Here is a 26,607-nt window from a genome sequence, read left to right as displayed (position 1 = left end):
AAGTACACACATTAACAAAAAGTCTTTGAATAATAACCAAGATTCCTCAATGGCCAAATTGACTCTGTCAGTATGCCTTCTCCTGGACTAATCTATAACAAACTCTTGGAAAAAAATAAATATATTATTCAACGTATTTGTCAGTGTCTATGAGCATGGGATACTTTGTTATGCTTTCTTATTTTTCACTACCTATTTACATTCTGGCCCCATTTCTCTTATTGTTTCAAACCACAAATGCTATTTAGTTAAAGAAAATGAATTAAAATAATGTCAGAATTTATAGGCTAACTTGAAGACATTGATTGGTCTTTCTCTGTGTGTATCAAAGAAGTAACTGGCACGAAATGGCATGAACTGGCAAAAAATAGCAGAAATGGCACAAACAGAATTCTGTTGTCATGTTACAAATTATTTAGGGTGTGAAGGGTGAGGTTGGAAGAAGTCTGGGGTGATTAGTTGATATAGAGAGTTGATGTAGCATTCCAAGAAAGAGGTTATTGTATTCAGATGGTGGCAATGGAGACCAAGAGGCACAAATTACAGAGTAGTATAGATGATGTTGGTAGAATTTGAATATGGAAAAGAAAATATATGCTGATGGCAACTTTTTGTTGTTGTTTTCAGCAGCTTTAATTGTTCGTTCCTATGAACTGAGGTAACAAACAGTGAAGAGACCAAATTAGGGGTAAGGATTGTGGTCTGAGTTTGGTCTGTTGAGTCTGAGATGCCACAGAAAGACCCAATTAGAACTATGAAGTGTATAGGAGAATGTGAGGTTGATATAAAGATGTGTGAAAAAATGTTTTATAAGAGTAACTAGATACAATAAAAGCGTTAGTTTAATCAAGCAGAGAAGGTGTAGCGTGAGAATGGCTGCATTGGAGACTTGAGGATTTACTAACTTTAATGGCCACATGGAGGAATATGGACTTGAAAACAAAACTTCAAAGAAGCCGGCAGAGAAGAAGGGGAAGAAACAAGAATGTGTTGGTCCTAGGAAGAAAAATAAGTTATTTTAAAAAGATAGAAGTGGTCACCAATTTTGGAAACTATTGAGAACCCAAGTGAGATGAAGTTTGAAAAGTGTTGTTTCTTAATCCAAGTACTTGGGAGATGGGAGATCACTGAGCCCTCCAGACTAGTTCAGGCAATTGTATACTATGATTGTCATTGAAGATCTCATCAAAAATTGTTCCATAGAACAACTGAGGTTGGAACACAATGTAAGTAAATTGAGAAGAAGGTGAAAAATCAGAAACGTTGATGAGTATGTGTGTAATTCTTTGAAAAATAGGGTCCACATTTGTGATCCAGAGGAACCAAAGGGTAGTTCAGATGATAATATAAAGGATTCAGTTAATAAAATAAAAGTATATATTTAAAAAAAAACAGAAAGAACATAAGAAAAATACAAGGTGACTTTGAAGATAAGATGAAATTCAAAGCAAGGTTTGGCCTCAAAGTTAAACAAATAGTTCTTCTCATGTCTTAGTGGATATATTAGTGTAAATGGTACCTGAAAAATATTACTGAAACCTGTCTCTGACTCTAAAACAAAATTAGGCTTTCTAAATTTTATTGTTTTTCCTCATATTTATAATTATTTCATTTGGAAAGCAGATGTAACTAGGAGACTGAAGTTGAATTCTGCCCCTCTAACTAATATGGCTGGGAAAGCAATCTTGTCATCATGTCTAGCATGAATCCACTGAAGAGAATCATGTTTTTAAGCTTAGAGTACTATGATTTCTTCTAAGCTTTATAATTTCCTGTTGCCTCCTGGATGTCCAACAGTATATCAAACTCATTTTAACAAAAATCAACTAGTTTTATTTTTTTTAAGGAATCAAAACTTCAGGTTGTTTTTTATATTTTTTAATCTTCTTGAATGATATCCAATTTCTAATTGATTGCCACTCTGTTGATTATACAAATTCTTTACATCTCTACTGCTCTTACCATGACCATTGACATGTCAGATTATCGTCTAATTCTCAGACCTTTGAAAATAAAATATTTTCCTTAATCCATTGTATATTCTAATTCCATTCTTCATACTGTTCAAGATACCATCAAACCTTCTTGGATCAGAGTTTTGATTCTTTGTTTTTCATATGCAAAAAGTAATAATAATGGGTCTCTTTTTTCAGAATAATTTTCAAAAACCTTAACTTAATAACTAAGGTCATTCATCATGCAGCCTACAAAAGTGAACTTTTTATTCCTTTGAATTCTATTAGTTGCTTGTGCTAAATTTATATAAAATAAAGGTAAATTTGTGTACCTACCAGATGTCCCCCCTAAGCAAGGCTTCGCTGGCATCCATATTTTATATTAAACCTATTGTCCCTTATTTCTTGTCTTCCCAACTTCCTTTATCAGCTTAATTTTGTTTTTAGGCACTGGACACCATCTAACATACTCTATATTTTTCTTATATATTTTTTTCTCTTTAATTTCTCTTTTCCTCATTCAGGATACTCTTGTCAGAATCTTTGATGGCAAAGTTTTGTGTATTTTGGTTATTGTATCTCCAATACAAGCATCTGGCAGAAGGGAAATGCTCAATACATTTTTGTTTAAAAAAATGAATGACTTCATGACCTATTTTAATTTTGTTATTAGTTAATTTGAATCTTATAAAGTGTTCTATAGAACAAAATTAAGTGGCAACATAAAATTTTATTTTTTCTAAAAAAATGTCTTGATAATTTTAGAAATACTTCAGTCCTTACCTACATTGTTCTTCTGTGGATAATTTTCTTCTTCTGGCTATAGTTCAACACATCTAGTCAAATTTATAATGATCCTTGATTTTCAAGTGATTTTTGGTGATGTTGATTTGAGGAGAACACCTGCTTGGATCAGCTCTATGGGAAATGTAATAGGTTGCGAGCCAGACCTGCTGAGGTTAGCTTCTAATTTACAGATGGATTCTTTTTATAGGACAAGTAGGTCTTACTGTAGTAAATTGGGAAGGCATAAGCAACCAAGTAGAAAGCATATTGTTTTTAATGAGGCTTTGTTTTTCTAAAGAACAACTGTTTTGACTAAATAACTTGTTCTTATTATATCTCATTATATTTATAATGTTATTATCATATTCTGTTTTATCTACAACAAAGGACCAAGTTTTCATGATTGACTCCAAGTGTGAATCTGGAAAAGGACGATGCTCTTTCAACCCCAATGTGAACACTGTATCTGTTATGATCAGTAAGTAAAAAATAAAAGAGGGAAATAAAATAATAAAGAAGGCTAACATGATATTAACATTAATTCAAAATAGTTTTTGATTTTTTTCTTTACTTGTTTTACTAGTTTAAGTATATCCTCTTTTTGCATGTATTAGTAATCCTTTTATAAATAATTAAATATGGTATTTCTTTCAAATTAAAGGAGAATAAAGTAATTTGTTAGCCAAAGACATCTCTGAGAATTGGCTTAAAAATTACTAAAAGGAGTTGGTGGTTCTTTTTCCATTTTCTTACTTTTAAGAAAATGTCAGTTAAGAGCCGATCCAATCACTTGCCAATATATACAATGTTAACAGATTGTTTTTGAACATCCATCATTGGATGGCTTTCCGTGACCCACTTAAAAGAATTCTCTTCTGGTTAATTAAAACATTTTTATAATCTAAGATATGACAAATCTTAGATTTCAGTATGTGATTGTATAGAATATGACATTTCCTCTTTGATTTCTTTATGTATTACCAGTAGTAAAATTCCATCCTTTGACACTGCAACAGGTGAAAAAATAATTACTATGTTCAGATTTTGCTTGATTCATGTATTTAGGAAGCCCATCTTTCTTTCTGATATCTGGTAACTAAATTAAGACAGATACACCAAGCACTGAGTTAAATGTAAGCTTGAAAGTAACCAGTAAATTAATTCCATATGGTCATTCAAACTGGGCAAGGAGAAGCCAAAAGTATATCAATGGGACAAAAGTTCAAAAGCTTTGAAACTATAACTCCCTGATTATGTCTGATGCAGAATATTTCCAGTTAAGTTTTCAAATATTATTTGATAATAACAGTGTTTTGAAAAGTCTTTTCTCCATTAGTATTGAAATTTTATTTACTTTTAGAATACAAGATAAAAATTATATGATGTGTATAACAGTAGTTTTATATATATATATATATATATATATATGTGTGTGTGTGTGTGTGTGTGTGTGTGTGTGTGTGTTTGTATAAATACATTGTTTTCATTTACTTCAAATTAAAGTCTATGAAAATATATTTCAAAGATCCATTAACATAGCAATAATTGGGTTTCATCTTATTGAATATTGTTTAGAATAAAAATGCTTAGAATATTGCAATATAAATTTTCTTGATAAAATATCATAAGCCCTTTAATAGTTTTGCCCTAGGCAATTGGAATTATTTACAAATGAGAGTTAGATATTGGTTTTCTTGATTTTTCAAAGACAGATTTTGAATTCTTGTGCTCATGCTCCTACATTATCCTTTAATATTTTTAACATTACAATTTGTATTATCAAGGAAAGACATTAAATAATTTGCTTAACTAAAAATTGAAAATAAAAAATAAAATATGATTTTTATAATCTTGTATTTATCATTTTATTTGTCCATTTATTTATCCCTGTGAAAATTTCCCCAATATTTGCATGGTCATTTCATTTTTCTCATGTTACAGGGTTTTATTGTTTCTATCCAACTGCAATGCACTAAATAATACAGACTGGCTAAAACACTTATATATATTAAATACCAAAAAGCATTAAGAATTAGAATGTAAAGTGTCACAATATAGGACATCACACTAGTGGTGAGTTCAATATTCTTTTGCAATTTTTAGTCATTGATATAGGACAACAGAGATGTCAGTTGTTAACTTTTATAGAACCTATGATTAAAAACCCATGAAGGAAAAAAAAAACAAAAATCCATGAAGATTTTTTAAATCAGAGATAAAATTAGAAGGCATAATGTATTTGGATAAAATCTAAAAGATACAAGTTTATCTTTGCATAGAACCCTATAAAAAATCTGAGGAAAACAAAAACAAAAACATAAAACCCTCCTCTTGGACAAAACTCCTTCCTAAGTGACATTAACTAAATATTTCTTAGTAATAAAAAATGATTAAAATTTTGCTAACCTATTATAATAACTGCAAATTTAAAACAAAAAGTATAGCCAACCAGATACATGAGCTTATTTAGAGTTAGAGATATAACTATTAAAATGGTATATAATAGGATTAGATAAGCCTTACACCAATATTTGAGGGTCTTTTTCTTTTTTATCTTGAAGCATATATGGTAATCAGTAGTTGTGCTAACCAGTCTGTTGAACAGCAAGAATTTATAATCCAAGGTTTATGATAAATTGGTTATAACAAAAAGGGGAAAGATATCTCAATTTAACAGTCAATCTATGTGTATATATGCATACAAATGTTCCTAGAATTTTAAATTGTTGAACTGCTCAAAAAGGCCTTCATGCACATTTTTGTTATCTCTATGTAATCTGTTTCCATGGATTCTGGGTCCCTACTAGGAAGGAGACCTGGGGAGCAAAAGCCCTGCCACACCAGCTTGCTCACTGGTAGGGGTCCATTTCATAACCTGGTGATCACATATTCCACACATTCCACCCTCCATTCTATCTTTGTCCTATTAGTCTTGCTTATTACTGAACAGTGAGCTTAGAGTGCTTTAAATGTTCCAGTCCTGCCAAAATGACCACAATCTGAAGGTAGCCAAGAGAGTAATCCTAGAACATCAGTCAAAGAACATCAGTCAAAGAACTGCTGCATGGCAGTTCAGTGGGATAGACTTCATAAAGGCGATTCTTTTTAAAATAGATTCTTAGCTACTGTTTTATACTCAAGGATTGCTTTGCTTCTTATTTCTTACCAGTGCAAGGCTGACTTCTCTTATTAGGATAAAAAGTAGTATGGGTCTTCAAAACTAAGTTAAATGTGGTAGATTATACAGATTAGACATCTAAATAGACTATTAATAACAGTAAATAATTTTAATTTTTGAATATATTTTCTTTATTCTCACTATATTCTATTTTTAATGACTAAATTACAATTGAAAAAAAATGCTGTTTTTACTAGGAAATTTCCCGTTCTATAAGTCAAAATATACATTTTCAGTGAATAAATCTTTTAATCATTAATACTATTTTGAAAATTTTAACATAGACCCATGCCATCAAGTAATAATAATAACAATTGTATTCAATGCATTTGGTAAAATCATATAATTTTTTAATATTCAAGGCAATTTTAAGATCATAATCCAGTTTTCATATTTTATAGATGAGAAGATTGAGAGTCAAGGTGTTAAATGATTCATCCCTCATTCCCAGTGTGTTAGTGGTTGCCAAAATTAGAAACCAAGTTTTCTGCTTTATTTTTACTTACTAGAAGAAAGTGGCCGGGCATGGTGGGGCACACCTGTCATCCCAATAACTCAGGAGGCCTAGGCAGGAAGATCAAAAGTTTAAAGTCAGCCTCAGCAACTTAGTGAAGCCCTAAGAACTTAGTGAAATCCTCTCTCTAAATAAAATATAAAAAGGGCTGGGGATGTGGCTCAGTGCTTAAGCACCCTTGGGTTCAATCCCTGGTACCAAAAACAAAAAAACAAAAGGAAAGCAATTAATTAAGCTATTTTAAAATAAATCTACTATTTATGATACACATTATATAATTTATAACTAGTAAGATTAAGACAGAAATTTTTGTTTCGTATAGGAAAAATTTATTTTAGATTTCAGTTTTTAAAAAATTTGTGTATACATACATTAATCATAAAGGCAATAATAAAAACAGATTAAAATTTACCATTTTTTTAAATTCAAAAGACAGTGGAATCCAATTAACCATTACAAACATTCTGTAATATCTGAGATGCTCTACTAACAAACTTTCCTTGAATTTTAAGAAAGCTTCAAAAAATTTAGGTTTCTGTTGACATTGCTTTACCTTTTCATAGATGAGGAGCTTTTCTCAGGAATGTATATAGATTTCATGGGGACAGATGCTGCTATTTTTCGAAGTTTAACCAAGAGGAATGCAGTCAGAACAGATCAACACAATTCCAAATGGCTGAGTGGTAAGAAAACATCTTAAGCATTTTTCCTCTGGTATCCTGCTTTAAACTAAGATTAGTTCTGTGGACCTAGAAGAATAGTTATAAACTGAAATGTTAGGCCATGTCATGAGCAATCATAATTCTGTACTCTGTGATTTAAAATATTTAGTATAAATGGGCAGTTCCTTATCTTATTAACCATCATATAATTGTCATAGGAATATGAATAATTAAAAGCAATAGTGACACTCATCATACATGCCAATACCCAAGCATGTTCTCCAGCTATTGAATGGTAACTTATTATAATTAAATATGCTTTTTTTTTCATCTGAATGCTTATGCATTTTAATAAATCCTAAAGTAAAAATCATCATAAATTAGTGATATAATGGATAAGTTATATTCAGGAATTCTACCTATTTGTTTTATGTTTAGATTCAAAAATTATAAAATTCATATTTTTTCCATATTTCACTAATATTTTATAGAAATCATAGATATGATAACAGTGATTCTCATTGTTCAACTGTTTCCAATTCTTGAAGTCATATGGAGTTCACATAAAAAAAAATGTGCATTTGATTCTGTTGTATGATTCCAATCAGTTGCTGTTGTTTAAAGGAGGAAGAAACCACTAAGACCTTTGTCATTTCCCCCTGAGGAAAATTTCTAGCTGACTCTAAATTTGTCTCTTCACTTAGCATTGCTCAGTGAAGCATGAATCACCACAGTTAAGCATCTTATTTCACTGATAGCACAAGAAAGCATTGATTGTTCACTTTATTCTTCAAATTATTCTTCCAGTACATCTGGAAATAGAGTATTCTAAAAGTTGTTTTGTTCTTGAAAAAAGAAACCCTGTATGTCTTCAAATGAATATATTTTTCCTTCAGAAGTTTCTCCTTCATTTCATTTGCTGTATTTTAAGAAAAATGTGTTTTTCAGAATTTGGAGACCCAAATCCTCATTCTACTTCAATGAGTTTGTGTTTATGTGCACTAGATTGAAAACCGCACTTTAAAAACAAACTTTTTTTTTTCAATAAAACAACCCATCAGATTCCATCGGAAATAAATAGTAGAAAAGTTTTTCAATTTTCGAAACTCATTGGTGCACAAAGAAGTTGTGCATTTGCTGCATTTCTAAAGTGTATTGCAGACAGAAAAAAAAAAATACTTTGAGCTATCATAGCTCTACTTTGTGGTACTTGACATTCCTGATGTGGTATGTTGAGTGAATATAAATACTGGTTTTTGAAATTTTGTCTGTGAACATTGAATTATTCTTCTGTACCAAAGATGGGAAAGACATGTGCCTGTGGTCTCCTTGGAAGAAAAGTAGATGGGTTTTCATCATGAGTATATATATAGTCTTTCTATTTGTTTCCAGAACCGATGTTTGTGGATGCACATGTCATTCCTGATGGAACTGATCCAAATGATGCTAAGGTGTACTTCTTCTTCAAAGAAAAGCTGACTGACAATAACAGGAGCACAAAACAGATTCATTCCATGATTGCTAGAATTTGTCCTGTAAGTATTATTTAATTTGAAGAAAGTCTCCAAAATATGTAAATATTTTCCCAATAGTTTATTTTCAAGTATTTTAAATCAACTTTTACAAATAAAATACTGAGAAAAGACATTTAATATTAAGTTTATTTGTGTCAGCCACAAGAGATAAATATGCCCAGTTTCAGTAAACATCATCAGAGAAATATTTGGATTGTGGATTTATAGAAATGAACAGTTTTGACTAATTTTTGCATACCCATTCAATATATTAATATTCAAACAAATAGCTTCATAATCTATTTTAAAAGAAACAAAACAATTCTTATGAATAAAATTCAATTGAATCTCAACAAAAGTTATTATGGAACTGTCTATAATACTGAAAATCAATAAATGCTTGAGCAAATGCAGTTCTAATTATGGAGTAAATAAAATGTTCTGTGTATCAACAGTATACATAGCACTCAAAAAAATCCATAATGTCCTCTCATTGAAATTTTATAATATTACACTCACTTTTAGTAGTATCCTTTTGTGAAAAAAGTATTTCTCTAGTATTAAATTTATCTCCATATATTCTACTGATCAGGACTCAGCTGTTTCTCAATCATTTGGAACAAGAGAGGAAAGCCAGAAGAAAAAGCAAAAGTCATTTAGATGCAGGAAAAAATGTCAATAGTAGAAACTATTTGTGAATGGTCCAAATGCCATTCCTGCTGCCTCAGTCAGAGAAATGTGTGTAGTCAAGCATCTGATAAAAACAATAAGTGACCATGCAGAAAAATGAAGGGGGGAAAACAGAATTATATGGGACCATTTGAAATAAAGATATATCCAATGTCTTAACTATAACAGAATTTCCAACTCTCACTGTGTACAATAAAGTTTGTTTATATCAAAGACAGTGTGTTATCAAGAAAAATCAAATTAAAATTATTCACTCTACATACATTTTATGAATATATAATTGTTAAAGTCAGGACATAAGTTATTATTCTAATTTATTAATATCTAGAAGATTCCATATTGTAAGAGAATATAGACAAACTATAGCTATTCTATAAGGTACTATAAATCTTAAATATTTTCCTTTATTAATGGACAAATATGGTTAACTTTCCCATTGTTCAGATTATAATAAATCCTGAAGTAATCAGAGTCCATGTTGAATTTATAATGCACTTCATTATTTTCTGAAGAAATCTAAATTATGTTTCAAAATAATTTTAGAATGACACTGGTGGGCTGCGTAGCCTTGTCAACAAGTGGACCACCTTCTTAAAAGCGCGGCTGGTATGTTCAGTCACAGATGAAGATGGCCCAGAAACACACTTCGATGAATTAGGTAATTAGGTGTGAGATTGAACAATGTTTCTGATGGAGAACTTGTAAGGTTCATATATTTTAATAGCCTTTCAGGAAAGGGTGAATCTTCCATGGATCTTTTCAGCATAAATAATGTGCCAATTTGAACCAATGATGTGGATAACATTCATAAATTTCTTTAAGTATTTTCTTAAGTATTTTCTTAATCTAGTTTGCTCAAGGGCACTGATGAAACATTTAGTTTTATAATATGTGAATGAATGTGTGTATATGCATAAACGTGGGGGTGTACCTATATGATTTCTGTATAGGTAATGATATGTTTGGATTTTTGCAAATGAATATGTATTTCATGTATTAGAGTATCTGGTATTCTGATTTAAGATCAGTTTGATAGGAATACAGATACACATTTTTACAGTTGTAGCTCAATGGACAGAAAGAATTTGAATGAAAAGTGTAGAAAAGAGAAGAGTAGAAAATAGATTTGTGCTCACATCTTAGCTGTGCTGTTGACCTTGAGACCAAGTATCCCAGGCATGACATAAGGAGGAGTATACTTTAAGGTCAAATAAAATGAACACTCTGATTCCTTTCTACCAAGGAACAGTTCTCTTTAAAAGAAGTAACTTTGTATGCATCCTGATGTTATTTTTAATAAGAGCCATTTTAAATGACCTTTCTTTTGTCTTCACTAAAATGTAAACTCTGATTATTCTCATATTATGAGGCAGGTGATGAGATAAATAACAAACTCTATTACAATATAGAAAAATTCAGTGGTTCTAGTAGTTTTAAAATTGAAATAGTTCTTCTTCCCAAAACTCATTTAGTTGGTCATGCCAACAATATTTTCTGTATCAACTTTTCTACAAAAAATTCTTAAGTATCATTTTGTGAAGTAGTCTGATCACTCATTATTTTACTCCAAATTATTTACAAGTGTTCATGCTTCAGTGTTATTCTTTTGACAAGAGCTAGACATTGTCAGCATTTATTCACATATAGAAATATTAGTGCTTATTAATTTATTTATTTGAAAATTATAAATTCATTATTAATTATAATAAATGCATCTATTATATTCATCAGCAAGTATCATATTTGTAAAATTGTCACTAAAACCAAGCTTCATTGCAATTGATTATTAATTGGGATTTTCTATCAGAAATTTAATTTTGTGTTGTTACTGACTACTGTACTTTGATACGCATACCTTTCTCATTGCTTTAATATATTTTAAATGTCTTATAGAGGAATGCTTCATTAAATAAAAATATCACAGTCAATTTTGGCCATAATATTTTATATTAAAAAGTCACTATGATTTTTTTCATATTCTAATCTCTTACCCTAGGTTAAAAACAAATTAAGATTTGTAATATTTTTTTAATTTAAAAATCTAATATTTAATCATTAAAGAATGTTTAGAAAATTACAGAAGCTAAGAATCAACAAGAAGATTTCCTTAGCTTTTGCTACGTCAGGAACATTCATCGTTAACCTTTTCTTCTATTTTGGTATATAGTTTATGGCTTACATGATTATAATCTTTATTATATACCACTGTGTCTTTTTCCAGTTAATATTATTTTGTTAGCATGGTTTCCACAGAGAGACTCAGTCTTCAGAAATCCCTTTAGTGTCTGTGTAACATTTAATTTACCACATGTTTACCATTTAGTTATTTCCAAATTATAAAAAATGATCCAGGAATATTTTTCTTCATAGTACTTTTGATAGTTGAAATTTTCTGTTTTCTTAAAATAATTGAAACAAAAGCAATTAATATTTGGGAAATTTAAAAGAATAACATTTTCCATTTTATAGAGGATGTGTTTCTGCTGGAAACTGATAATCCAAGGACAACACTAGTGTATGGCATTTTTACAACATCAAGGTAATCATTAAAAAATTATATTTTGTGAGTTTAACACTAAACTTTATTGAACAGTATTATTATTATGAAAGCATTCTTCTCTTCACCTTTTATGTTTCCATAGTATTTTGGATGCAGTCCTCCCATTTTATTTACTTTTTCCAGATTACCAAAACATGTTTGATCTAAACAAATATTTTCAAAATATTCTTTACAGAGTACTTGTAATGATCATAAGCTATCTTCTCAAAGAAATGAAAATATGAATGACACTGTAGAAATGAAATATATAAAATTACTTTATTTTTGAGAAAATAATCTCAACACTCATGATTCCAGTAAGACTTTTGGCATTGTTGTTGTAGGCAATGGATATATTTCTTACCCAGATGGTGGCCATGGTAACACAGGTGTTGACATACGCCCAGAATCACCAAATTGCATACATTAATTATGTGCAGTTTTTTTGTATCCAATTATACTTTAGTAAATCTGGGAAAAAAATTGTCATTTCTATGAAAATAATTTTCTGCAACAATATGGTGACAAATACTTAGAAACTAACAAAAATGGAAAACGGTTTTTATGTTAATATGACATAGTTTTATATATTTCCAAATAGACTTACCGTTTCCTAGGTTTTTTGGGATGCCCATACCAGTTATTAAATATTTCAAGAGTTTCTCATATTCTCACTCTTTCCTGCACATATTCCTGTTTATTAACTTTAAACTAGAGATGTTACTTTGACTTCAGCCTTGTACTCCAGCTATGACTACTTAACCAATGCAGGATGTGTGCGGTCCTTTTTATCAGAAGTCAAGTACAAAACAAAGATCTAATGGTTTTAGCATTCTTTTTTTAAGAGGGTTAAATCATGGTATAATTTTAAACTTCCATGAGCTATTAAAAGGAAAAGAAAATTGCAAAAATATTGATTTTAAATAATTTATGTTTGCCTCCTAAGATGTCCAAAAACGATGTCCTTCAAGATGTGCTTAAACTCTTTGTCAAGCAAAGAAGTAGTTTAACTCACTAAAAACTGAACAAAGAAAAGGATAACCAAATCTTAAGAAATTTTAATTAGAGGAAGAACAGTTCCCTAGTTATTTTTTTCCTAATACTCAATAGCTCTAATATTGAAAAACTCAAAATTATAATTTTAGACTATTAATGCTACTGAATAATGATGTATCTTGTTTATTTTCATAGGAACACAATACTTTTTCCACTGGGCATCTAATTTCAAATAAATATGTGAGTCATAGAAGTGTTGGTTTCAGTCAATCTGCCATAGTAAGGATTCAAATAAATTTTAGGATATTTTTATTGACTAAAGGAAATTTAATAAATCTTTCTTAGATCCCCTTTTTCTGTATGTGTGAATAGCAGGGAGAGTATAAATAATGACCAGTTAGGCTTTTTCAACTACTATTCAGGATAGCATGTGAGAACACTCTCACATTTAAATAATAATTCACATTAATATTTTTAAACAAAATTATTAGTAAATCTTTGGTGGTATTTAAGATAAACTAGTTAGAAGCTTGTTTATCCTATTTTTTCAGAAACAATGAGAACTTTTCAATAACTTATTAATATCCATTACTTCCATGGATAAATTAAATATTTTAATGCTTTATGTATCAATGCCTTATTTCAAAACAGTAGTTTTTCATCTTCACACATGTGCACCATAGTGTTCAAATTTTCCATGAGGAATTATATAAACCTTTTTTCACAAACTTTACCATTGTTTTCAAATTATAATACATTATAAAAATAACGTGGACTCTTTCTGTTTTATTTACAGCTCAGTTTTTAAAGGTTCAGCCGTGTGTGTGTATCATTTATCTGATATACAGACTGTGTTTAATGGGCCTTTTGCCCACAAAGAAGGGCCCAATCATCAGCTGATTTCCTATCAGGGGAGAATTCCATACCCTCGCCCTGGAACTGTAAGTATCCAGGAAAGTTTCTTTGTCATCATGCATTAAAAAAAATGAACAAGATCTGAATATCATGTTGACATTTACTAAATATAAGTAGAGACTTAGGTATGCTCATTATAATTTTTCAGCTCAAGGATTCTCTGATTTGGGATTTAACTAATATGTCATATATGTTACAGAGTGCTCTGTATATTTTTTGTAAGTGCTATTTCTAACAAGATCTCATTAAGATTTCAGAATAACTATGCAAGGCATACAGGAAAGAATTTTCATAATTATAATGGCATAGTAAATGTAACTTTGAAAGTGGTAACTTTTCAGTGGAAACCTAAGAATTTGAATGGTAATTGATTTTCACAACAGTTTCATGTATTAAGAAATCTCATCTGTTTTAATGAGGACTAACCATATGAGAATTAATTTAGAGATAACAGGGAGATATTTCAAATTTTAGGCATGTATTTAATTAATAATTATGTCTTATATTTTCCTTAGACAAAATGTTTGGTATGTATAAGCAGATAATTACAATACAGGTGAAAGTATAATTCAAATAAAATGGTTATATAGTACAAAACAACATGCAAATTAGAACTTTTTAACCATATTCAACTTTCTAATAAGAAATCACCTGTTTTTGAAGCATGTGGATGTTTCTGTATCATGCAATATTAATAATAGTAAAGGATAGATTTAAGACTAATTTCTCCAACTGAGTTATAAACAGTGCATTTGCAGACCAGTTTTGAACTTTTTTCTGGGACTTGGTTAAAAAATTTCTGTTTGTTTTTCACCAGTGCTATAATTATGCTGCTTTTTAGAATCAATTAGTGTCTCAATCTGTAACATGTCATATAGAACATCATTTGAAAGATGTTATTCAGTTGATATTCAAGAGAAATATAATCTTCCAATATTTCTGCATTTCTTAGAATAGTATTATAAATTTTGGACAGGAAAGATTTAAATCAAAAAAGATAGCTAGCATACTATTTTGTTGACAAAACTTTTTTTTTCTTTTTACTTTAACTTGAAATTCCCTTTAACAATATTTTTTCAGATATTCACCCCATGTAATTTTTATTTGTTGATTCACTTTATTTTTATGTTACTAGAGTGTATTTGTAATGTATTACTTACTCATTTATTTTATCATTGTCTTAAATTATCCTGCTGTAAGTTTTTTCTTTTCAATAGGAAAAAATTATTTTCGTACATTTAAGGAGACTATTTATTTAAAATTAAGAGGCTTGAGTTTAATTCCCTTTCCAGCATCTCAAAGAAAAAAATCATTGATATGTATTTTATGTAGAATCATTAACCTTTAATTTGGGAAAAATATGAGAATTGCTGCTTATTTCTCAAAACATTACAATTTTAAAAGTCATAGTCATATTGGTAGCATCATATCATAGTATTCACAATATTCTTTTAAATCGTCTCTCCTTTACAGCTCAAAAGAAGGTGAATAAAACATTTGTTTATTTTGTATAATGCAAGGAAAAGAAAGAACTGAAATAGCCACTTAAGGGTTCCTCAAGTTGAGGAGTTGGATAAATTAAAGATGACAAAAGAAAAGAGGAGGGGGGAAATGCTGAGCAACTTCCAAATCCCATTTCAAGTGAAAGGCTCCCATTATTCCATTCACAGTATTTCATTTCCAGAAGGCTCACTGATACCATACTCAAGGACATATCATATTTTTGAAGTTGCTTTAATCATAGCTTCATCTTAGTACAGACAATTAAGAGGTAGTTGTTACTGAATATACTTTATTCAATGACTCTTTTGAACATGTATATATGGGATTAGTAAAGGAGCAACTGATTTATAAACTCAAAAAAATTAATCTCCTCCACTAAAAACAACAACAATCAAAAAACAAAAACAAGCAAACAACAACAACAACAACAAAACACTAAAAACAAAAAACTTTTGGAGAAACCCTGAAACCCTGGGACAAACCAACAAAACAGAAGAAAGATGACTATGCTGGTTAAATCAGGGTTTGAAGCTTCAGGTCTTCCTTTAGAGAGTTTTGGAGACACCTTGTATCCACTGCAAAGAACAGATTATGTTAAGTATATTACTTTACCTGCATCTCTTCTTAGTTAGGAACATCACCATAGTAACTTGAGTTTGAATTTTGTTTTGGTTTATGTTCTTTGCAGCACTGGGGATTGATCCTAGCAGCATTTCACCACTAAGCTATATCCCCAGACCTTTTTATGTGTTTTAAATTGTGAGATAGGGTCTTGCTAAATTGTTCAAGCTGGCCTTGAACTCAGATCTCCCAATTGCTGCGATTATGGGCATACACTGCCATGCCCAGCTTTATAGTAATAATTTGAAATTGGCCATGATGGGAGCATTTACACCATGGAAATTGGCAAATGCTACAAATCAGGGTTTATGTTTTGTTTGTTTATTTGTTTTGTTTTCCTGAAGAAAAGTCATCTCTGTCCTCACCTCTCATCAGGCTCTTTATCCACATGGAAACTTAAAAGCTACCTTACCATAAGAATAGTGCTCTGGTTCATAATGAGAAAACCACTCTTGTCTGGAAGCAAACATTCTACAAAATGTGCAAATAGATCAGCCCTTTTTAGTAAAACACAACAAACCAATGCTAAATTAGAAAGTTCTTCTAACAGTCGCTCTGTTCATTTTTTCTTCCTTTTTTTTTTTTTTTTTTTTTAGCTCTTCCCTATTCTGAAGCAGTGTAGAATAAGCCAGGGCTTAGTGACACACATCTGGAACAGACTCCATGAAAAAGGGAGTAGTCAATATGTCAGACATTTTTCTATAATGTGGTTTCGTACATCTGGTGTTGAGACCAGAACAGCTCCTTTAAATCAAAAAATTGTCAGTTGAGTGATCCTGAGGGAATAAAAAAGGCAGGGTGGAGGAGTGACCTCTGGCATTCCTCCTGGAAAAGCATCCTTCCCTCAAGACTTGGTCCCTCCACCCTTCACAGAGCAAAACACCATGAAGTCAGCTCTCTGACTCAGAGTGGCCAGGATCTGTCTCTTGCCTGGGCTTCCTGCTCATGTAGCCAGAGGATCTGCAGCCAAGTGCCCCAAAGCATTCCGTCTCCTCTTGGGTTAAGAATGCTGCCTCTGAAGTCCTCCCAGCGAACGGTGGACTGTGATCATGGTACTTTATTTCCCGACACAGTAGTCTGGTTGCCGGGTCAACCCCATAAATATATGACTGTGTTCTTAGAGAAATGACACTGGCAGAAATCCTATACCCTCATTCTAATGCTCCCTGTAGGTGCTTCTTTTAAAGCAGAGCTGATAGTGGTATTAGGAGAGGCCCAACCAGCAAGCTCAAGTCAGTAGGAGGAAGCCTGCCAATTTTGTCACAATGTTTTTCCATAAGTAATTCAAGTTTGTGGAAGAAACAAGACACCTTTGGTATGTTGCGAAGGGCAGCCAAAGACTGCAGGCTCTCTCCCTGGCCCAGCTTACATATTACTTTATTCTGTTGCAACATGTATAAACCTTCTGCAGAAGATAGTTTTTTGTATATACTACATATCCTTTTAAAGCAGAACCTAATAAAAGTGTTCAATTTTAATATGTATTTATAAGTATAGCAGAACCATCTGCTTGAGTGCCCCAGGAATTACATACAGTTCCCTAAATACTTCAACCTTTGTGTTCTCATCTCTAAACTTCTGCACTGACCCTGGCAGCCTGAAGTTTTCCACTGTTCAAAGTTCATTTTAAAAATATTGGCTCTTAAGTATATACAACAGTTGATCCTGAACTAAGCTCTGTTATTTATTTTGTATTTGTCTGATATTATTACTCTGTTTCTTAGTTGTAGTTTTGCTTTGAATTTGTTATTTGAGAATTTGTGTCTAGAAAGCAACAGCAATTTCTTACTAGCCGTCCTGTACTGAGCATATCCAAATTCATTTTTAATAGAGGATGTACAAAGAAAGACCACACACACATATGTTAATATGTAACTATATTATTAGAAAACTTTAATAGATGTGAAGTTTAGGAGAACATTGTGGAGAACCAGAAGGCACAGGAGTATAGTAAAGAATTAGGTAAGGACAATCATTATTGATACTTCCTTAACATGATTATTCATAGCATTTCATCTAACACTTTAAGAATACTTAAAATGTCTTTACTGGAAAAAAAATGCTGCTTATCACTGCTGACAAACAGAAAGAAAGAAGGACTGAATAAAAGCAAACACTTAAAGGAACAGTTTAACCAAAATTGCTTACTGGCTATTTGTAGAGTAAAATGAACCTTCTGAAGAATGAGACACTAGCCTAATTAATGTATAAAGGGTTTTATTTATGATAGACTATGGATGTTACATTAAGTGGAGGTTTCAACACATGTGCTCTATCATAAGATGAGGAGAAAGTTAATCACATCTGATTTTTACTTGGGAATGTTATACTAAGCCAAATTTACCAGACAGATAGAGTCCACAAAAGGTAAATCTATTTTTGTTCTCATCACCATTTGATCCATCATTTTACAATTTATCTACACAGTTTATGCATGAATTAATGAAATAAATAAGTACTATAAAAATTAATTCTTTTGTCAATTTAAAAATAAACTCATGCTAGGAGACATTGTTCCTAAGAAAGAAGTTGATTGTGAATATTATACAACAAAAGTATCAAATGTAAGGGGAGTAATTGAATGCGAAGTATATATTTGATTTGATTTATTAGGGTTACCTTATTAAAACTGTGGTTTTGAGCAATCTTGACATAATTTGTATCTGAATTTCAATTATCTTTGAGTAAAGAGCAGATATTAGATACTGATAACTTAATATGCTCTTCATACACCAATCTGTACTAACTGGAAATGATCAAAACTGCCTAGTAATATACACTAACTTTGGATCTTTCTGGAACTTACAAAGGAGAATGCTTGCAAATATTTATGGAGATGTCTCAGCCTAGCAAACCGTAATTAGTGGTGTTTTATGAAGGTCTGGAACCATTTAAATTGCCCATGCACTGTTCTTTCCATGTTTTCATTCAGTAGGCAATGTATCTCCCTTTTTCCACTTGGTGTGAAGAATGAGAGTAGAAGACACCCATAATTCCATACTGTAAAGAATTATGGAACACATCTACCAGCTTAGAAAAACCTCTCATTAAATTCTTTGTCCTCATTTTGCCCTTCATTCTGGGGAATTTATAAATATGTCTATTTAAATATGATGCTTTTCCTTAAAAGAAATACATATGAACTACAGAAAATGGAATAAGGAGCATGAGGCTCCTTATTATTATTTGTGTCATTGTGTCTTCTTTGTTAAGCCATTTAATTTTTCTCTGAGTCTTTGTCCAAAAAAGAGAATTAGATTTACTGGTCCTAAAAAAAAAAAAAAAAAAAAAAAAAAGTTCTAGTAATGCCAGTTGGTCAAGTTAGTGTGAAAATTGTATCATGCTGATACTGACTAAATGAAGTGAGATCATACAAGTAATCTGATGATGTATTTGAAAATGCAAGTCTGTCTGGCAACACTGACCCAAAAGTACTAATGCCATTAGATAGCTATTAAGGGTTCAACTTAGAGGTTGTCATATTTTGTTTGAACCCCAAAGTTGTTTTCCTTTTTCATGGAGTCAACAATTAAAGATTTGGCAAATTTCACACAGCATTCTGCATTTCTATCGTCTGGTGAAACCTGGCAGCACTAGGCTTATGTTCCTGAATAGCAGTAATAGCTGATCATAAGGGACCATAGCCACCTTTGGCTAAGGTGTAACTGTCCAGTTGGTAATAGCCCCCATTATATCCTGGAGTTTACTACTGATGTTGTACCCATTGCTATTGATCAGGAAGCTGGCTTTCTTATTCCCCTTTTACTCTAAAATTCTGTAATGAGGATAGTGAAAACTACAACAGGAGTGCTATGCATTTCAAGAAAAAAAAATCTCAAATATTTTTGTTTCTGTAAGTAGAAATATTGTCAAGCATTTAATAAGGTTAGGTAAATAAGGTTTATGTATGTTAAAATATCATATTCAACGGCAATGCTCATATAACGTCACAGTCAACTCCTAGTTAATGAGGGAGTTTAAGTTTCAAACTTCAGCAGCTCCCATCCTACTCTTAAGTTTGGCCTTAGTTAATGTTACATTTAGGAAGCTTCTCCTCAGAAGCCCTTGTCAGGGTTCCTTTCCAGAACTGCCGAAGCTGCCCAGCAGTCTGTTTTTAGATCTCATTACTGCTTTCTGTCTGCCCCTTTGAAATGGATGCTCTGAATCTCTCTTCTCCTGGGCGGAGTTGAGAATCTGTTTCATATAGCACTTGTACCAAAATTGCAGGCTAGATAGAGTGAATCATGTACTCCACTCATTCAACTCCTCTTGGTCAAATATCTGCTGTTACCACTATTGTTATAGGTCTGAGAACAATGAACAATATAGATCCAGTTATTCTCAGCACACAGCTTACATTGGAGAGAGAGAAATGGATAATAGAGATACAAGCAGTTAATATGTAACATACTGTTAGGGAAAGAGTTTGAAGAAAAATAGGCTAAGGAGACAGATGGTAGAGAAGGAGTGGGGGAGCTACTTTTGTGTGTCATCACCTTAAAGGAAGCAACTTTTGAACTGATAACTAAATGAGGCCACAGAGAAAGCCTTGGAACAGGCTGGAGAAAAGTATGACCAATGCGGAACAACAGCAGGAGCCAAAATCCGGGAGGGCAAGCATGCTGGAAGTTCAGGTACAGCAAGAACTACAATAGGTGTGGCAGGCCCAGGCCAGGTCATGTAGGGGCTTGTAAGGCATTAAATGAACATGTCTGGAGTCTTTTCCAGAGGAGAATTTCAGGTCTAATTTACCATATCGAACCTAAGTTCCAATTTCTGAGATCACCTCCTCTTAGGACTAGAGGTCAGATGGAGCAAAACTCTTACATGTGAGTACTGATTGACTTTGATAATGGCCATCTAATTGATATTAACCAACAGAACCATTAGATTTTGTCCACAATTTTGGTTTTTATATCATGATAGTGTCAGGGTGAAAAATAAGAAACATAAAAATGACAGATCAAAACAGTAAATATTATGGCAACAGCTCCTCTCTGAAAACAAATAGGGTAGATATTGTGGACTTAGCTTCATTCAATGATCAAATTTAACACGTTGGATACTAATTTTCTGCAGATATATATCTATATCTATAGCTATATATATATATATATATATATATATATATATAATTTTATTTTCTCAGTGGATAGCAAATGCACTTTAAACAACTGGAGCTTTAAATGTTTTGAAAAAGAGATCTCAGTTATTACTAAAATAGAGTAACCATTTTTATTAACTTGGTTCATTCTCTATATATTTTGTTTTGTTCTGTTTTAGTGCCCAGGAGGAGCATTTACGCCCAACATGAGAACCACCAAGGAGTTCCCTGATGATGTTGTCACTTTCATTCGGAACCATCCTCTGATGTACAATTCCATCTACCCAATCCACAGGCGGCCTTTGATTGTCCGCATAGGCACTGACTACAAGTATACGAAGATCGCTGTGGACCGAGTGAATGCTGCGGATGGTAGATACCATGTTCTGTTTCTTGGAACCGGTAAGTAGTGGAGCTTAAGCCATACTTCAAGAGACGTACAGTAATAGAGGCAATAGGTTAACACCATGGTATTAAAACTAGAAAGACTCCAGTGCTTACTTTTGTCTGGCCTTTAGTGAGGTATTTAATCTCTCTATGCCTTGGTTTCCACATCTGGAAATGGAGCCAATAAAATGAATTAACTTAGAGAGTTGTGAGGAACTAAAAGAGTTGATATGTACAGCATCTATAATAGTTCCTAGCAATATTAAGGTGAAATATAGAAGTAGTGAATTAGGGCAGGAGGAAATTTTAAGTGTGGATATGTATTCCTCTGAAGTAAAGCCAACTCTGTGACTTCTCAATCAGTAGGTAGGGTCATTTTCAAAAGGTACTGAGGATGATATGTAACATGGTTTATACAATACTTGGAAGTGAATTTAACTCAGGCTTTTTTGAAAATATTAGTATTGTGATTTTATTTTTTATTTTTAAATTTTTTATTTATATATGTCAGCAGAACGCATTATAATTCTTATTACACATACAGAGCACAATTTTTCATATCTATGTGTACACAGTACATTCACACCAATTCATGTCCTCATACATGTACTTTGGATAATAATGATCACCACATTCCACCATCATAAATAACCCCATGCCCCCTCCCTTCCCCTCCAACCCCTCTGCCCTATCTAGAGTTCATCTATTCCTCCCATGCTCCTGCTCTCTATCCCACTATGAATTAGCCTCCTTATATCAAAGAAAACATTCGGCATTTGTTTTTTGGGGGGATTGGCTAACTTCACTTAGCATTATCTTCTCTAACTCCATCCATTTACCTGAAAATGTCATGATTTTATTCTCTTTTATTGCTGAGTAATATTCCATTGTGTATATATGCTACATTTTTTCAACCATTCATCTATTGAAGGGCATCTAGTTTAGTTTCACAGTTTAGCTATTGTGAATTGTGCTGCTATAAATATTGATGTGGATGTGTCCCTGTAGTATGCTGTATTTAAGTCCCTTGGGTATAGACTGAGGAGAGGGATAGCGGGGTCAAATGATGGTTCCATTCTCAATTTTCCAAGAGATCTCCATACGGCTTTTCATATTGGCTGCACCAATTTGCAGTCCCACCAGATGTGTGTGAGGGTACCTTTTCCCCCCACATCCTCGCCACACTTATTGTTGTTTGTATGCATAATAGCTGCCATTCTGACTGCAGTGAGATGAAATCTTAAAGTGGTTTTGATTTGCATTTCTCTAATTACTAGTGATGATGAACATTTTTCATGGTTTGTTGATTGATTGTACATTGTTTTCTGAGAAGTGTCTCTTCAGGACCTTGGCCCATTTATCGATTGGGATATTTGTTTTTTTTTTTTTTATTATTATTAGCTTTTTGAGTTTTTTATATACCCTAGTGATTAGTGCTCTTTCTGATGTATGACGTATGATGTATGATGTATGATTTGCTCCCAGGATGTAGGCTCTCTATTCACCTCACAGATTGTTTCTTTTGCTGAGAAGAAACTTTTAATTTGAGTCCATCCCATTTACAGATTCTTGATTTTAATTCTTGTGCTACAGGAATCTTATTAAGGAAGTTGGGGCCAATCCAACATGATGGAGATTAGGGCCTACTTTTTCTTCAATTAGACGCAGGGTCTCTGGTTGTATACCTAAGTCCTTGATCCATTTTGAGTTGATTTTAGTGCATGGGGAGAGATAGGGGTTTAATTTCATTTTGTTGCATATGGATTTCCAGCTGTTGAAGAGGCTATCTTTTCTCCAATGCATATTCTTGGCATCTTTGTCTAATATAAGATAATTGTAGTTTTGTGGGTTAGTCTCTGTGTCCTCTATTCTGTATCATTGGTCTACCAGTCTGTTTTGGTGCCAATACCATGCTGTTTTTTGTTACTATTGCTCTGTAGTATAGTTTAAGGTCTGGTATAGTAATGCCACATGCTTTACTCTCCCTGCTAAGGATTACTTGTGATTTTAATACATCCACAAATTCTAATTTGTCAAATTAACAGGAGTGAAAGTACTATTGTTCAGAGATTTAACATGATATGTAATAATGAGCAGTAAATGTTTTATAAGAGTGATTTTCAAAGTGTGATCCTCACATTAGAAAAATCATGATAAATGAGAACTTTTTCAAAATACAAATTTTCAGGCCACACTTCAGGAATTCTAAGACTCAACCATCTGCATTTTAACAAACCCTTCTGGTAATTCTGATGGACCCTAAAGTTTGAGAACCACTACACCAAGGAAACAACCTCAGTTTGCTGGTCAGTCAGTGATTAAAAATGTATTTCTATGCATGGCTTATTTCATTTTATGTGTCTTCTAGGTTCATCCATGTTGTCACAGATGATAGAATTTCACACATTCCTAATCTATTTTATAGGCCAGGATAGAATCTCATCACCTGTCTTATTGTAATATTGGAACTATTCCAAGAAATATGCTAGTTTCTCTTCCAGTATAAGAAATAGATACAAAATGTATCTGTAAAAATCATTATAAAATATCGCAGTTATGGAAGATGCATTCTGAATTTAAAAATTAATTATCCAGGTGCAGTGACACACGTGTAATCCCACAGGGAGGCTGAGGCAGGAGGATTGCAAGTTCAAGGCCAACTTCAGCAACCTAACCAGGCCCTAGGCAACTTAGCAAGACTCTGACTCAAAAAAATAAAAAGGACTGGGGACTTAACTCAGTGGATTCAGTCCCTAATAACAAAAAAACAAACAAACAAACAAAAAGTGTGACCTAAACTCTGACTTCAGTTTTTAAATTTGGTTACTTTTTCTTGGATAAAGGAAAGTTTCAAAGTGTTCTTTACTTATTACATTCTTTTTCTATCACTTTTTATTCTTATACCTAAAATCCCAGATTTGAGTCTTTTATCCTCACATAATTTCAACTTGAAATTTCAGAAACCAAGAATCTTCTAAAATGTGTGATGTCCTCTCTCATGCTTAATTATACCTGAGGTTTCATTGGTCCCCTCTTTGCTTGCTCAACAGCTAAGGAATAATCCCCCTTACCCAGACTACTGATGTCTCACTCTACTCTCAAGTTTTACTCCTACTACCCTGCCACCTCCATGACCTTTGGTACCAATTAAATCCTTAATCACTTTATTCTCCACTGAATCTTGGCTTAGAAACCTTGTGCCCTGATATAACATGAGATGTATATCTCATCTACTGCCATCTCTACCTAATTGCTGATTTTGTGTCTTGAATATTCTTATAATAAGAAAATGCAGTCTTCTAACCAATGTGATATATCTCACCTCTTTGCATTGTTTGGCATTATAGAATCTCTCTTTGCCTATTGCTTAAGCCTTATATTACTACATAAATCCCAAATTCCCTGGCTGCACCTTCTCCATTAGCTGGCTTCCTCCTGCTCATACTTGTGTGTATATCCAGAGGTTGTGTCCCTGGTCCTCTTCTTTTTATATATTCCTTGGGCATCTCATTTATTCATTTAGCTTCTATTATCTATTCTGTGCAAACAAATCCAAAATGTGTGTCATTAGTCCTTGCCATTTTCTAAGCTCAACATTTGAATTTACAATTTACTGGTAGATAACACACATTGTGTAAGCCATTAACATTGCAAACATCATGCTTCAAACTCAATTTATCTTCTTCTAAGACTTTCTAATCAGCACTTAATCCATTCTCCCATTTTGGTATTCACAACTGCACTTTCCTCTCAAGTTTTCTCTCTCTCCTTGGTATCTCTCTCTCTCTCTCTCTCTTTCTAGATATATCACAGAACCTGGTTAACTCAATAAATATCTGTCAAGATAAAATAGAAATCATAACTATATTCATTGTTACCTAGGAAATATAAGGAATTCATGAATGCCCCTGAAAGCTAATCTTCACTTGCATATAAGCTACATTCTCCAAAAATGTAGTCACCAAGTAAATTGATTTTAGACTCAGCTCAGTTCATCCGATATGGAATTTGCAATTTTAAAAAATATTCTTTCCTGAAGCAAAGTGGTAATTGCATTTTACCTCTCCCTAATGTCTTGTATTACCTAGAAAAGAAGATTGTTTTTTTGTTTTTTTACTTTTGAAGCCTGTCTTAAAGGTGGACTTTGATGCCACAGTTGGATTGCTTTTTTTCATAAAATCTACATAAAATATGTAGATTTCATGGATGGAATGTTGAAGCCTTTTAAATTTTCAGCAGTGTTTATTCAAATAGAAGACAGTAAGAAACATGCTTTTGCACAAATTCTTTGGCTTTTCTTACCACATAAGTTTCTGGCACCTTTATATAGATTTTTTTTTTTTATGTTGGTATTTAAACATTTGTGTCATTTTCAAAAACAGTATTTAGGCATATGTTTTCAATTGTAGTGGGAAGCCATGCTAATGATTACTTGCAAAGCCTCATGAGTGTCTTGGGAATTTTATCCTAATAGGAAAGTGTGTGCCATGACAATGCCTCTGCCAACAGCATCTTTCTGAGAGATGGTAACTCACTTAACCATTGATCCTTTCCATATTGTCATGTCAGACTGCACTCTAATTTTAAAACAGTGATTTCAGTTAACCTGAAACTCTACCACCAAATATATTGATATAAAATATATGCTGTCCAAGTAGTTCTTGTTTTGCTGGTGAGATTTCTTCCAAAAAGAATTCTCTGTCCTTGCCTGTCACTAAAAGGGAAACTTTTAATCTTTTCTGAAATGGCTTTTGGAAGAATCATAGATCATCATCCCAGGATTTCTTAGCTTTATGTATTTAAATGGAAGAATGAAGCATTTCTTGAGTGTTGCCAAATTCCCAAGTACAAGAGAGCCCTCCAGCTGTTATAAATAAATGATGATGCCCCGATATGGCCATCATGTAGGAAGCTTCTATTCCAACATCCCTTTTGTACTATCATGAGACATTCAGAAGAATTCTGTGAAAGCATCAGTAGTCAAGGAAGATGCCACAGGAAAAACTTGTGTGACAGCTCATTGGAATGTAAGTAGGATATAATGTAACCGTATGCAATATGAATATTATGAATGATTTTGAAGCTCACACGGTTTCCATGGTAGTTGTGTAGGCTGGATGGCTTGTAAATGTTACAATTTGCTCAATACCATTATAGTGTATAACTGTGGCTGAGTCTGAGATGCTGGTAACCTGGATTTACACTCTCATCTGACTGTCTCAGATTGTTTTCCGTGTGCTGCC

At 32.5% G+C, this 26,607-nt stretch overlaps 1 protein-coding gene across 1 annotated transcript in view; it reads left to right on the top strand.

Moving 5' to 3' along the window:
* Sema3c (semaphorin 3C) overlaps positions 1–26,607 on the top strand; it is a 160,535-nt gene that overhangs the window by 95,086 nt on the left and 38,842 nt on the right. Inside the window, exons 6-12 of the mRNA XM_027926398.2 lie at positions 3,129–3,219; positions 6,997–7,116; positions 8,488–8,630; positions 9,843–9,957; positions 11,769–11,838; positions 13,631–13,775; positions 21,157–21,379. Coding sequence (XP_027782199.2) covers positions 3,129–3,219; positions 6,997–7,116; positions 8,488–8,630; positions 9,843–9,957; positions 11,769–11,838; positions 13,631–13,775; positions 21,157–21,379 — 907 coding nt within the window. The remainder of the gene's footprint in view (positions 1–3,128; positions 3,220–6,996; positions 7,117–8,487; positions 8,631–9,842; positions 9,958–11,768; positions 11,839–13,630; positions 13,776–21,156; positions 21,380–26,607) is intronic.

Source organism: Marmota flaviventris, chromosome 1 (genome assembly GCF_047511675.1).
Source record: "Marmota flaviventris isolate mMarFla1 chromosome 1, mMarFla1.hap1, whole genome shotgun sequence".
Lineage (NCBI taxonomy): Eukaryota > Metazoa > Chordata > Mammalia > Rodentia > Sciuridae > Marmota > Marmota flaviventris.
Note: the sequence above shows the minus strand (reverse complement) of the source record. Positions and strands in the feature narration are given on the sequence as shown.